Source organism: Drosophila nasuta, chromosome 2R, assembly GCF_023558535.2.
Source record: "Drosophila nasuta strain 15112-1781.00 chromosome 2R, ASM2355853v1, whole genome shotgun sequence".
Lineage (NCBI taxonomy): Eukaryota > Metazoa > Arthropoda > Insecta > Diptera > Drosophilidae > Drosophila > Drosophila nasuta.
The window spans coordinates 11,662,356-11,676,014 of record NC_083456.1 but is presented as its reverse complement, the minus strand read 5'-3'; the positions used below and the strand labels follow the sequence as shown (position 1 = coordinate 11,676,014).

General features: G+C 36.6%; 5 protein-coding genes across 5 annotated transcripts in view; 1 reads left to right on the top strand and 4 right to left on the bottom strand.

The window, feature by feature from the left end:
* Window positions 1-13,659, top strand: part of LOC132784183 (chromatin-remodeling ATPase INO80) — a 48,235-nt gene that overhangs the window by 12,652 nt on the left and 21,924 nt on the right. The window lies entirely within an intron of this gene.
* On the bottom strand, window positions 373-2,115 carry LOC132785482 (putative serine protease K12H4.7). The gene is given in 6 exon segments (XM_060791602.1): window positions 373-992; window positions 1,050-1,281; window positions 1,336-1,356; window positions 1,359-1,570; window positions 1,633-1,814; window positions 1,877-2,115. Coding segments are annotated over 6 exon segments (1,440 nt in total). The 5' UTR covers window positions 2,096-2,115; the 3' UTR covers window positions 373-418.
* On the bottom strand, window positions 4,850-6,597 carry LOC132785339 (putative serine protease K12H4.7). Its single transcript, XM_060791399.1, has 5 exons — window positions 6,359-6,597; window positions 6,115-6,296; window positions 5,817-6,052; window positions 5,531-5,762; window positions 4,850-5,473 (listed from the first exon to the last, which is right to left on the bottom strand). Exons 1-5 carry the CDS (start codon window positions 6,575-6,577, stop codon window positions 4,900-4,902), a joined length of 1,443 nt encoding a protein of 480 aa, XP_060647382.1. The 5' UTR covers window positions 6,578-6,597; the 3' UTR covers window positions 4,850-4,899.
* On the bottom strand, window positions 8,559-10,350 carry LOC132787018 (putative serine protease K12H4.7). The gene is made up of 5 exons (XM_060793854.1): window positions 10,102-10,350; window positions 9,859-10,040; window positions 9,562-9,797; window positions 9,276-9,507; window positions 8,559-9,220 (listed from the first exon to the last, which is right to left on the bottom strand). The coding sequence occupies exons 1-5, from the start codon at window positions 10,318-10,320 to the stop codon at window positions 8,647-8,649; spliced, it is 1,443 nt and encodes a 480-aa protein (XP_060649837.1). The 5' UTR covers window positions 10,321-10,350; the 3' UTR covers window positions 8,559-8,646.
* LOC132786170 (putative serine protease K12H4.7) lies at window positions 11,655-13,434 on the bottom strand. Its single transcript, XM_060792618.1, has 5 exons — window positions 13,183-13,434; window positions 12,943-13,124; window positions 12,424-12,888; window positions 12,198-12,364; window positions 11,655-12,131 (listed from the first exon to the last, which is right to left on the bottom strand). Exons 1-5 carry the CDS (start codon window positions 13,402-13,404, stop codon window positions 11,734-11,736), a joined length of 1,434 nt encoding a protein of 477 aa, XP_060648601.1. The 5' UTR covers window positions 13,405-13,434; the 3' UTR covers window positions 11,655-11,733.

Below are 13,659 nucleotides of genomic sequence, written 5' to 3'. Positions count from 1 at the left end.
TAATTTGGAATCTTTCTATTACAAAAAGAATTTGCAATTTCCATGTTATCTGTAAAATACTCTTAGGCTCCAAACTCCGCATTTGTCTCTAAAAATCGTAAACAAATTTCTCACATTTGTTTTTTGCATTATAATTTTAGCGTTCAATATATAAAAAACCATTGAAGAGAATTTAGATTTTATTATATGTTATGAAAGTTAAAAGCTTTAACGGCCTTCAACCATCGTCCACTTCAAGAAATAGAGTTGACAATTGGCCTATTGAAATCAATTGCTAGATAATTACCCTTACTTCAACGACACGCACTTCATGTAATACAATTGACTGCTTGATAATTGTTTTTTTTTAACAAGTATATTTAATAGATTTTAATAATAATGAAAAAGCTAATATTAACAATATATGGGGAATTCGATCTTATGCAAGCCACTGAGCAATGAGTTCCGAAACACGCTCTTTAGAGGCGCGCAAAGCTGCACTGTCCGAGGCGCTTATCGAACCCAGATCAGAGCAGTGAGCAGCTTGTGGAATAATGGTGGCTCCTTGTGCCACACCAGCTCCAACCTTGGCCCATGGATCCAAACCACCCTGTGTGAAGTAAACGTCCTCAACGCTCTCGATGCCACCAAAATCAGCATTCGTCTCCTTGATTAGGTCCCGAATTTTAGTCTCAGAGTAAGCAGATCCGAAAACAGCCTCACAAATATCGGTGTAAAGGGTGACTGGGAAATTAGTGCCAAATGGTTGATTACGACTACCAGAGGACTGGAACCAGCCAAATTCACTGCATGTCTGGAACGTCCAAGCCAGACCATCGCCGTCGTAGTTGTCCTTCGACCACAAGTAGTAATCGACAGCGTCCTGGTATTTAGTGCTGACACACTCCGGATTTTCAAGTCGCCATTGCACAAATTTAGACAAAGCTTCATAATCATTATCGCTGAAGTTACGAAGATTCGAACAGTAGTTGGACAAGTCTTTGTTTTGAGGACTAAATAGAGAAAATAACCGTTAGAGAAAATTGGGTGGTAAAAACACCTATAGTTACTTCTGGTATTGAGCGAGGTTTGCGAAAACATTCGCAACAGTGCTAAAGTATTGCCACTGATCTCTTTCGTCATTCTCGTCAAAATCACTGCAGAGATTTAATTCTTTCTTGGCCTGGGCTCCTTGTCCGTTATAGAATAAATTTTCAAAATAGGATGTGGCATTGTCAATGATGTTGTAGCAATAGTCTCCTCCTAGCTCTCTGTAGGCTTCTCCAACAACTTTCATGAACTCTGAAAAAGAATCTTAAGTGCATAGTCATAAATTTTAACGACTAATTTACACACCTCTAAAGTTAACCTTGGCTTCAAGGGAGCACTGGATGCCCAACTGCCCACAATGACATCGGGATACAATTTCTTGAGCCATGTTGCCATGGTTGCAGAGTAGGAACATCCTTGAACGACGACCTTCGAATCCTTGTACTTATCCTCCTCCTTAAGAACCTTAATAACATTCACCACATCGGCCAAGGCTTGCTTCACATTTTGATACTTGCTAAGGTTTTCTGTGGACAGGGGTCTAAAAGGTTCGTTAAGGGGATAATTATTGCTAGAACTAGGAAAGAATTTGATCTATCGTACTTAATGGGAATACTCTCGCCAAAGAACCGATGTTCTGTGGTGAGAATGGTGCCCTTGTGTTGCTTTGCAATGTCTGCCAGATGTACATTTTCTATATCTCCAGGTTGTATTACCCATTCGCCACCGAGGTAAATGAATATCGGGGATCCCTCCACGAAGTGGCGCTCGTTAATCAGAATACGCTGAATATAGTTTTTCTGGGATTTTAGTTTTGTTGGTTAAATGATGAATTATTTAATCTTACGTCTTGCCAGGTCGCATTATTGGCTTCATCAAAGTTGTCCAGTTTCTGGGTGATCCAGCGAGTCTTAACATGGGATTTCCTGGTGGTAGCCTGCCTAGGAGGGCCACGCTGAAGGTCCTTCAGGGATTTAATAAAGTCAGGAACTCCTTTTTTTGGAAGACTAGCTGAATAAGCCAGAGGCGCTACTAGCGCAAAAATTAGGACTAAAGTAAACTTCATCTTCTTTGGTTGTTGACAATTTGTCGAATGATTTTTTACCCCGATACGTGGCCTATTTATTCAAAATGTTCTTTAATAGATTGCAGCTACTGATAGCAGTGAAGTAATGTGCAAATATTGGGAATAAATTTTGTTTTAAGTCCTCATATAATGCTGATAAAAGCTTGGGTTGTGTAAGTCACGTGTTATATCACGTTGTCAGAGATGCACTTATGCATTACAATTCTGACATAATGCATTTTTATTGGTTAAACATAGATTAGAAATCATTCTACTTCAAAGGAATATTTTATATTATTTTTATTTGTAAATGCTTTTCAGATGATATAAGCAATGTGTTTTGTAATACCTTATGGTATAATATAGCGAGTTGTAATGCTTAGAGAACATTTGCTCTTAATTCTTTAACACTTGGAATGGATGAAATTCTACAATATTTCAACCTGTTCCGCAATAGAAAATCCGGTCTTGAATAAATAATTTTAATTACAAAGTGGAAACTGTCGATATAGTTTCCTTCTTTTAAATCTCGATGAAAGAAAAATATATAAGGGAAAAATAGTGCTTTCGCTACCAAGACCTAAACCTTAAAAAAAATTAAGTTTATACTTTCAAATAATATTTTATAATTCGTGAATTTATTAAATATTGGAAATGCCGACAATAAAAATCTAATAATGTTCTTTTTTATACTCTATAAAAATCAAGTTATTATTTTGTACAATAAATTGAAAAATTTAAGAATCGAATACGATGTTAAACAGTGTAAAACTCACTTACACAATTTACCTCAACCACTTTACCTCATTCAATGTTTGGCATTTAATTTAGGTCAATTATTTCAAATAAAAGGTTTTGCCCCTCATCTATTACACAGTTATTGCTTAACTTGATGTACAATGGTTATCAATAAGTGGAACTTATAAATTTAAGGCCCTTTCGAAGGGTACTTTGAAGAAATCTCATAATGATGATTATTGGAAATTTTTGTACTTTCGAGTTTATTTTATATAGGTAAACTATTTAGGTAACTATTTTATATAAATATTGCTCAAATTATAGAGTTTTAGTTAATTAGAGTCAGAGTTAATTAATTTAATTTTTAGTTTAACAAAATTCTGAGTATTTGTAATTGAACATGATTGCCAGCCAATTGATTAATTCCTAATTCTTCTTATTAACCATCAGAAGAAATGCTTGAATGTTTCAGAATTTAAACAGTGAATAGCGGTTATTTTTGATTAGTTAAAAATATCTAAGCATATAAATAGTCTCTATATATCTCTAATAGTCTCAAAGATGCAGTGTACTGACTGAAGGACAAACAGACATTCAGTCATGGTGGTCTATCCCTAGATACATACATATATGTATTTATAGCGCTGATTGAAAAACGATTATAATGATAATTTTTGTGCAATCCACATATTGAGATATCAGAAATCAGTTTTTTTTAATGTTTTTATATTACAAGCAGTATAAATAAATTAGTTAACCAGTAGTTAACCAAAATCATTCTATTTTTAAAAAAATAGTAATCAATTTGCCCATTGATACAGTAGAATGTTCTAGAATTACTTAACAGTATCATGGTTGACACAGAAACCAAAACCAATCAAATTCCAACTTTGGTAGATCTTAGGTGTCAAAGATGGAGGCGGTTTTAAAATCTCCGTCATTTTGCAAAGATATTGGCACTAGCTCGGTAATATTTAATCTGTTATACACATGTTAGAAGTCATACTGTTTTAAAGAGCTCATTAATTATTCATATAAATATATACATTTTTAAATATGTTATATTTATATTAATTCATAATTTTTGTTTATCTAGAGCCGATTCACTTTTTTGGCAGCCCAAACTAATTGGATTTTCTCTATTAATATTACGATCGCTTTAATAATGAAGCGATAAATATATGTTAATAATATCTTATAGAAGTTTATAGAAGCAAAGCTGCACTGCAAGAGTTGAAATAAACGTTTCCAACGCTCTCGTTCCACCAAAATTAATATGTTGTAACACAAATAACTTAATTGAAATTTTTGATAAGTTTTAAGAATTTTTCAATTACAAAAAGTGTTTTTGATTTCTAAGTTATATATATATATATTGACTGAAGTAAATAGCAACAAGAAATAAAGCTACAGACAAGTGAGCTCGACTGTGAGATATCCGCTACCCTTTTTTTTAATAAAAACAAAACAGTGAGATATCCATAAAAAATAAAAGATAAATTTAAAAAATATACTGATAATAAAAATACAGCACAAAATATATCAGATTGTCATCCAACCAATAACCCGACTGCCCCAGTTTTTTTTCATATAAATTTGGGCGTGTCAGTCATATAAAACAAACATGATATGGTGGCAAAAACAACAAATACTTTAAAGCACAATTATAGCTATGTCTCTTATAGACTCTGAGACCTGTATTCATACATAAAGTTATAATACCCTTGTAACATTTAGGTAGCGGGTATAAAAATGTATTTAATATATCTTTATTTTTTCAGTCTTATTATGTTAGCTTTCAACATTTAATAACTATTTTAAATACCTTCAAAGAATTTAGATTTAATAATATGCAAGTTATCGGACCTCCACCATCTTCCACTTCAATAAATAGAGTTGTCAATTGGCCTATTGAAATCAATTGCTAGATAATTACCCTTACTTCAACGACACGCACTTCATGTAATACAATTGACTGCTTGATAATTGTTTTTTTAACAAGTATATTTAATAGATTTTAATAATAATGAAAAAGCTAATATTAACAATATATGGGGAATTCGATCTTATGCAAGCCACTGAGCAATGAGTTCCGAAACACGCTCTTTAGAGGCGCGCAAAGCTGCACTGTCCGAGGCGCTTATCGAACCCAGATCAGAGCAGTGAGCAGCTTGTGGAATAATGGTGGCTCCTTGTGCCACACCAGCTCCAACCTTGGCCCATGGATCCAAACCACCCTGTGTGAAGTAAACGTCCTCAACGCTCTCGATGCCACCAAAATCAGCATTCGTCTCCTTGATTAGGTCCCGAATTTTAGTCTCAGAGTAAGCAGATCCGAAAACAGCCTCACAAATATCGGTGTAAAGGGTGACTGGGAAATTAGTGCCAAATGGTTGATTACGACTACCAGAGGACTGGAACCAGCCAAATTCACTGCATGTCTGGAACGTCCAAGCCAGACCATCGCCGTCGTAGTTGTCCTTCGACCACAAGTAGTAATCGACAGCGTCCTGGTATTTAGTGCTGACACACTCCGGATTTTCAAGTCGCCATTGCACAAATTTAGACAAAGCTTCATAATCATTATCGCTGAAGTTACGAAGATTCGAACAGTAGTTGGACAAGTCTTTGTTTTGAGGACTAAATAGAGAAAATAACCGTTAGAGAAAATTGGGTGGTAAAAACACCTATAGTTACTTCTGGTATTGAGCGAGGTTTGCGAAAACATTCGCAACAGTGCTAAAGTATTGCCACTGATCTCTTTCGTCATTCTCGTCAAAATCACTGCAGAGATTTAATTCTTTCTTGGCCTGGGCTCCTTGTCCGTTATAGAATAAATTTTCAAAATAGGATGTGGCATTGTCAATGATGTTGTAGCAATAGTCTCCTCCTAGCTCTCTGTAGGCTTCTCCAACAACTTTCATGAACTCTGAAAAAGAATCTTAAGTGCATAGTCATAAATTTTAACGACTAATTTACACACCTCTAAAGTTAACCTTGGCTTCAAGGGGAGCACTGGATGCCCAACTGCCCACAATGACATCGGGATACAATTTCTTGAGCCAAGTTGCCATGGTTGCAGAGTAGGAACATCCTTGAACGACGACCTTCGAATCCTTGTACTTATCCTCCTCCTTAAGAACCTTAATAACATTCACCACATCGGCCAAGGCTTGCTTCACATTTTGATACTTGCTAAGGTTTTCTGTGGACAGGGGTCTAAAAGGTTCGTTAAGGGGATAATTATTGCTAGAACTAGGAAAGAATTTGATCTATCGTACTTAATGGGAATACTCTCGCCAAAGAACCGATGTTCTGTGGTGAGAATGGTGCCCTTGTGTTGCTTTGCAATGTCTGCCAGATGTACATTTTCTATATCTCCAGGTTGTATTACCCATTCGCCACCGAGGTAAATGAATATCGGGGATCCCTCCACGAAGTGGCGCTCGTTAATCAGAATACGCTGAATATAGTTTTTCTGGGATTTTAGTTTTGTTGGTTAAATGATGAATTATTTAATCTTACGTCTTGCCAGGTCGCATTATTGGCTTCATCAAAGTTGTCCAGTTTCTGGGTGATCCAGCGAGTCTTAACATGGGATTTCCTGGTGGTAGCCTGCCTAGGAGGGCCACGCTGAAGGTCCTTCAGGGATTTAATAAAGTCAGGAACTCCTTTTTTTGGAAGACTAGCTGAATAAGCCAGAGGCGCTACTAGCGCAAAAATTAGGACTAAAGTAAACTTCATCTTCTTTGGTTGTTGACAATTTGTCGAATGATTTTTTACCCCGATACGTGGCCTATTTATTCAAAATGTTCTTTAATAGATTGCAGCTACTGATAGCAGTGAAGTAATGTGCAAATATTGGGAATAAATTTTGTTTTAAGTCCTCATATAATGCTGATAAAAGCTTGGGTTGTGTAAGTCACGTGTTATATCACGTTGTCAGAGATGCACTTATGCATTACAATTCTGACATAATGCATTTTTATTGGTTAAACATAGATTAGAAATCATTCTACTTCAAAGGAATATTTTATAATATTTTTATTTGTAAATGCTTTTTTACATGTTACCATATGGTATAATATATCGAATTGTAATGCTTAAAGGTAAAGATATTTGCTTTTAAAAAACTTCTAATATAGAAGAGATTTGACTCTAATTCAACATGTCCCGAGCAGAAAATCCGCTCATAAGTTAATAATTTCACTAGTCGCGGCAAAAAGGATATGCATATCCATATAGTTTCGTCTCCTTAAATTTCGATGAAAATAAAATTCATTTTGAACAAATATTGCGTTTGTAACCAATATCTAAAGTTATAAGTAAAAGTAATCTGAAAGAAATACTCACATACATAATATTTTACAAATTCACTAATTTATTAAACATCGCAGGTGTACACTAACATTTTTTAATAGGACAAAAATAAAAAAATAATGACAATCTTTTTAAACTCTATAAAAAATCAAAACAAAGTTATTTCTTATTTTTTAAAGTAGAAAATTAATAATTCTGATACAATGTTAAATAGTGTAATGCACACTTCTACAAATTGCCTCTATAATCATTGCATGTTGCCCATTTGATTTTGTTCGACTAATGGCAATCTAAAGGTTCTTGCCCCTCAGCTATTACACAGTTATTGTTTAACTTGATTTGAAATGGTTATCAATAAGTGGAACTTATAAATCTGAGACCCTTTCGAAGGGTACTTGTTTAGTAGTGGTGATTATTGGAAATTTTTTTACTTTCGAGTTTGTTCTATATAGATATAACATTTAGGTAACTGTATTTCTTTGTATTTCTTTCTTGGCCCTCGCTTAACACGGACTCTTTTAGCACGAACTCGCTCTTACACGGTTACAAACTTGCTCCCATCCCCCCTTTTAACACGCTGAAAACCTCGTTCTTACACGATTTTTTGATAAGGATCCATCAAAATGAAAAAAAAACATGTTGAAACAAACTTTTTTAATTTAATACCAACTTTTAATTTTGAAAATATGAATGTTATGCTTACCATATATGTATACCACGGTGTCAATCAAAGCAAATACGATGCGACAACAACAGCCGCTTTTTGATATATACATATGATATATAAAATTATTTCTTACATAATTTTTATCTGATCGCAAAATTTTCAGATATCATGCTGACTATAATTAATTTTGTATGTACGATCACGAGCCTGCCTTTAAAATTATGGTCTCTATTCGTTTTGAAAACCCACTACCTATGAAAGGGTATGGTCATCTCTGACCACATTACATAAACTTGATCAGCTTCAACAACCGAGACGATAAAGCTACACATGCTCATCGGTTAGTCTAACGGTCCGTCCAAATTAAATATAAATATAAATAAATATATAGATAGCTATTTGAAAGGTAAACTCGATCTGTGTGTAACAAAATCAAGTATTGCACTTGACATTCTTGACAAAGAAAGCTTCTAATAATTATCTGGTAATCAATCTGACCGCTTTAAAAAATACTATAAAGATTGATGTGATCAATATATCGAGATTATTTCTAATACAAATTTTCATGTCGAGCGTATATTAACATCTTTACATTAGTAAGTACATTAGTTAATCAGCAGGTCAAAAACCTTATAAGTCGACTTGCACTTCAATAGAAATTGTTGTCAATTAGCCCATTGAAATCAATTGATAGATTATTGACTTATTTTTAACGACAAGCACTTGATATAACACAAATGAATGTTCGATATTTATTTAATAAATCATAATAATAGAAATTAAAAAAGAACAAAATATTAACAATATATGGATGAGAAATTTAATCTTATGCAAGCCACTGGGCAATAAGTTCAGACACACGTTCCTTCGAGGCACGCAAGGCTGCACTGTCTGACGCACTAATTGAACCCAGATCAGAGCAGTGGGAAGCTTGTGGAATTATGGTGGCTCCTTGTGCCACACCAGCTCCAACCTTGGCCCATGGATCCAAACCACCCTGTGTGAAATAAACATTGTCAACGCTTTCGATGCCACCAAAGTCAGCATTTGTTTCCTTGATTAGGGCCCGAATCTTAGCCTCAGTATAGTCAGATCCGAAAACATCCTCACAAATGTCGGTGTAAAGGGTGACTGGGAAATTAGTGCCAAATGGTTGACTGCGACTGCCAGAGGACTGGAACCAGCCAAATTCACTGCATGTCTGGAACGTCCAAGCCAGACCATCGCCATCATAGTTGTCCTTCGACCACAAGTAGTAGTTAACAGCTCCTTGGTATCTGGTGTTGACACAAGCCGGATATCCGAGACGCCATTGCACAAATTTAGACAAGGCTACATAATCGTTGTCACTGAAGCTACGCAGAACGGAACAGTACTGGGCCAAGTCATAGTTCTCGGGTCTTCAGGGAGAAAACAAATTTAGAGAAAATTTAGCAAATTCATATTTATAGTTACTTCTGGTATTGAGCGATGTTGGCGAAAACGTTCGCAACAGTACTGAAGTATTGCCATTGATCTTGTTCGTCATCCTCGTCAAAGTTACTGCAGAGATTTAATTCTGTCTTAGCTTGCGCTCCCTCTCCGTTGTAAAACAAATTTTCATAATAGGATGTGGCGTTGTCAATGATGTCGTAGCAATAGTCTCCTCCTAGCTCTCTGTATGCTTCTCCAACAACTTTCATGAACTCTGAAAAAGAATCTTAAGTGCATAGTCATAGATTTCAACGACTAATTTACACACCTCTAAAGTTAACCTTGGCTTCAAGGGGAGCACTGGATGCCCAACTCCCAACAATGACATCGGGATACAATTTCTTGAGCCAAGTTGCCATGGTTGCAGAGTAGGAACATCCTTGAACGACGACCTTCGAATCCTTGTACTTGTCCTCCTCCTTAAGAACCTTGATAACATTCACCACATCGGCTAAGGCTTGCTTCACATTTTGATACTTGCTAAGGTTTTCTGTGGACAGGGGTCTAAAGGGATCGTTAAGGAGTTAATTATAGCTAGAAATAGGAAATGATATAGTTATCGTACTTAATAGGGATACTCTCGCCGAAGAATCGATGCTCTGTGGTGAGAATGGTACCATTATGTTCCTTAGCGAGGTCTGCCAGAAGCCCTGATGCTATATCCTCGGGCTTAATAATCCATTCGCCACCAAGGTAAATGAATATCGGAGATCCATCCACGAAATTGTCTTCATTAATTATAATGCGCTAAGGATATTTTATTTGGCGTGATTCTAGTTCATTAATAAAAAGTTATATGAAATCTTACGTCTTCCCATGTTGCCTCATTGTCATCGTCAAAGTTGTCCAGTTTCTGAGTGATCCAACGAGTCTGCGCATTAACACGCTTGGTGATGGGTTCTCGCGGTGGACCACGCTGAAGGTCCTTCAAGGATTGAATGAAGGCAGGAATTTCAGGCTTTGGCAGACTAGCTGAATAAGCTAGAGGCGCTACTAACGCTAGAACTAGAATTAGAGTATACTTCATCTTGTTTGGTTGTTGACAATTTGTCGAATGATTTCCTAGCCCAATAAGCGGACTATTTATTCAAAATATTCTTGGATAGATTGCAAAATTGATAGGCGTTAAGTAATGCGCAAATATTGGCATTTAATTTTGTGTTAAGCCCTCCTATCATGCTGATAAAAGCTTGGGCAGTATAAGTCACGTGTTACATCATGTTGTCTTAAATTCCCTACTAATGCATTTTTTTACTGACAATGCATTTTTATTGGTTTCACATAGATAAGAAGTTAAATGACTCCTAAGGAAAGTTCCGCGTTCTAAATATTTTGTGGAGTGTTCTAAAAGACAACAGAATGTCCGTCTGTCAAGTTTGTTTTCTATATTTGTTTTCTATATTTTCTCCCCCGCAAATCGAAATAATCAAATAACTAGCGTATTTTAATTTTTGATATATTCAGTGATATCTACAGTTATGACTCCTGGAAATTCGCTTGTGATCAAATAAAAATTTTTGATGTTCTTTAAGAAATAATTTTATAAAGGTCTGCGGCAGTCGGAAGTTAGTTGCTTTGGTTGACAATCTGGTATATATTCTAGCATATTGTATATTCTGAATGAATCAATACACCAAATACAATAATAATATATTTTATAATGATTTATTATTTGACTACCCGGTTAAATAGTGTAATGCGAACTTGACTCATTTACCTTTGTAATCGTTGAATGTTGACCATTTAATTCGGTTTAATTAGAAGTAAACAAAAGTTTCTTGCCCCTCAACTATTATTCAGTCATCACTGTTTAGCTACATGTGAAATAATTATCTATAAGTGGAACCTGCGCAATAAATAAAGCTTAGGCCATTAAAGGGAACTTATCTTTGAAGTGCACTCTGCTCATCGCGGTTGATTTATTAATAGATAGATAGAGGATAAGAGGAATAAAGAATGATTCAATTGAATACAAATAAAATGAATATAAGACGTTAGTCGAAGTATGCTACATTTTCCACCTTGAATTTAAATGGTAACAACTTGTACCCAACTGTAACTGAATGGAAGGAAAGGCTGTGATACGTCCCTTAACTAAATTAAATTACAGAAATGTAATATTATGACATAATTTGGAAAAAAAATTGAGTTGTCCATTAATTTCCCTGTGCTATTCGGGTATAAAGCAATTATGTGACTTTATAGCTCTAATGATAAATATCATTGATGCTTTTAAAAACTAGAAATAAAAAGTCGTCTGAAATATCTTGAATTATGCATTGCATAAGTTTAGGCTAAGTGAGTGTTTCTTTGTAAATTCCTGTACACTCGTTTTCTATAAAAAGAAGAAGCTTTTATCAGCACATTTTCACAAGTTTACACTCTTTATTTGGCTTATCTGTGAATTATGGTTGAAATAGTTGAGAATTGTTAACAACGTTTAGGCTAACCATTGTCTCACTAATTCCGCAATACGCTCCTTGGAAGCACGCATTTCTTGGGTGTCGATAGCGGAGATTGAACTGAAGTCAGCACAATGGGAGGCACCAGTAATGACCGTGGCACCCTCGGCAACGCCATGACCAATGGGATTCCAGGGATCGAGACCTCCGTGAGTCATGTAAATGTTCTCGACTTCGGGGTTCATGCCACCAAAGTCCTCATTGGTCTGGGCTGTGTTGCTGACAATTTGCGAGCTAGCGTACTTCGAGCTAAAGACATCCTTGCAGAGTTCAATGTAAAGTGTGGCAGGGAAGTTATTGCCAAACGGCTGATTGTTCGAAGTTGATGACTGATACCAGCCATACTCATTGCAGGTCTGATAATACCATGGTCGAGCTAAAAGCACAACAAATTATATAAAATCAGCTAGTAATCAGTTAAGGGGCAATGATAACAACTTACACGCGTCAAAGTTGTCAATGCCCCACAGATAATAATCGACAGTGCTCTGATAGCGTGCATCAATACAGCTTGGATAGTTCCAGGCCCAATAGGCAAAGTTGGCAATGGCCGCCGCGTCATCATCAAAGCTCAGCAGAAAGTCACAATAATACTCAATGTCGCCAGTTCTGTCAATATATAAAAAATAGGTAAAAGAGGAAAATACAGTCGATATATTTGAACCTACGTTTGATATTGCGCGACGCCGGAGAAAATGTTGGAAATGCTGCCAAACAAACTCCACTTATCGAGATCGTTGTTATGATCGAAATCACTGCAAAGACGCAGCATCGCATGTGCCTGAGCACTATTGTTCACAAACATCTGCTCCAGATCATTGATGCCCTTCTGTATGCGATCGTAGCACTGTTGGCCACCCAATTGCTTGAATGCTTCTCCCACAACCTCCTTGTACTCGCTGAAATCAACCTTAGCCAGCAGAGGAGCACTCGATGCCCAGCCACCCACAACCAAGTCGGGATAGAGACGCTTGAACCACACAACCATGGTTGCCGAATAGGAGCCACCGCTAAGCACCACCTTTGAGTTGGTCAACTGAGGATTCTCCGCCTTGATGGTGGTAATAAATTGAGCCACATCAGCCAGAGCTTGCTTCACATGCAGATACTGCAGACTCTCGGTGGACATATCGCTGCAAAGAAATAGATTAATAATGGATGTTTGGATAGAGTCTTCACATGCTTACCTGGTGGGAACGCTCTGGCCGTAGTAACGATGTTCGGTGTAGAGCAGCAGACCTTGGTGCTCCTTGGCCATGTCGTACCAGTGACCCTGCAGAATCATGCCGGATGAGGCTTCCCATTCACCACCCAAAAAGATGAAGATGGGACTGCCTTCTGTTTGGAATTCATCGTTGACCAAATAGCGCTGCAATCAGCGAAAATTAATTCACTATTCCTTTAGTAAGTCTGTTAAATGTGCTTACCATTTGATAGGTGCCCGTGTTGGTTTCATCAAAGTGATCCAGTGGTTGGGTAATCCATTTCTCTTCGACCGTGGCACGATTCATCACAACCTGCTGTGGCGGACCACGATGCAAATCCTTTAGAGTTTTCACCAGAACAGGCACATCTTTCTTCCACTTGAGGGCATTGCTTTGACTGGCCAAAACCAGAAGCGCCAGACTGACCAACTTTATTGCCAGCATTGTTCGACGTAAATGAAATTCTCAATTGGTCAACGGGTAGTTTTAAAGGCTGTCTCGCGATCGCAATATATCGATGGCCAAAAAAGATGGCTATAAATTCACTATGCGATAAGCAAGCACTGATAAGGTGGGCTTTTTAGAAAACCTCTATCTTGAATTTATGATATGCCATGATTGCTACTAATATTTCCTAGTATTTACGAGAGATTCAATTACCTTGTTGCCACGAGTAGAGAGAACTGTGTTTTAATCCAT

What these genes read in the sequence shown, in the direction of transcription:
- LOC132786170 (XM_060792618.1), bottom strand. Translation starts at nt 13,404, where the DNA reads ATGCTGGCAATAAAGTTGGTCAGTCTGGCGCTTCTGGTTTTGGCCAGT. An exon ending in ACACGGGCACCTATCAAATG is followed by an intron (nt 13,125 to 13,182) that starts GTAAGCACATTT and finishes CGCTGATTGCAG; the next exon opens with CGCTATTTGGTCAACGATGA. An exon ending in CATTGACAACTTTGACGCGT is followed by an intron (nt 12,132 to 12,197) that starts GTAAGTTGTTAT and finishes TTGTGCTTTTAG; the next exon opens with CTCGACCATGGTATTATCAG.
- LOC132787018 (XM_060793854.1), bottom strand. Translation starts at nt 10,320, where the DNA reads ATGAAGTATACTCTAATTCTAGTTCTAGCGTTAGTAGCGCCTCTAGCT. An exon ending in ATGAGGCAACATGGGAAGAC is followed by an intron (nt 10,041 to 10,101) that starts GTAAGATTTCAT and finishes AAATATCCTTAG; the next exon opens with CGCATTATAATTAATGAAGA. An exon ending in AACATCGCTCAATACCAGAA is followed by an intron (nt 9,221 to 9,275) that starts GTAACTATAAAT and finishes TTCTCCCTGAAG; the next exon opens with ACCCGAGAACTATGACTTGG.
- LOC132785339 (XM_060791399.1), bottom strand. Translation starts at nt 6,577, where the DNA reads ATGAAGTTTACTTTAGTCCTAATTTTTGCGCTAGTAGCGCCTCTGGCT. An exon ending in GGCGAGAGTATTCCCATTAA is followed by an intron (nt 6,053 to 6,114) that starts GTACGATAGATC and finishes CGAACCTTTTAG; the next exon opens with ACCCCTGTCCACAGAAAACC. An exon ending in AGCCAAGGTTAACTTTAGAG is followed by an intron (nt 5,763 to 5,816) that starts GTGTGTAAATTA and finishes ATTCTTTTTCAG; the next exon opens with AGTTCATGAAAGTTGTTGGA.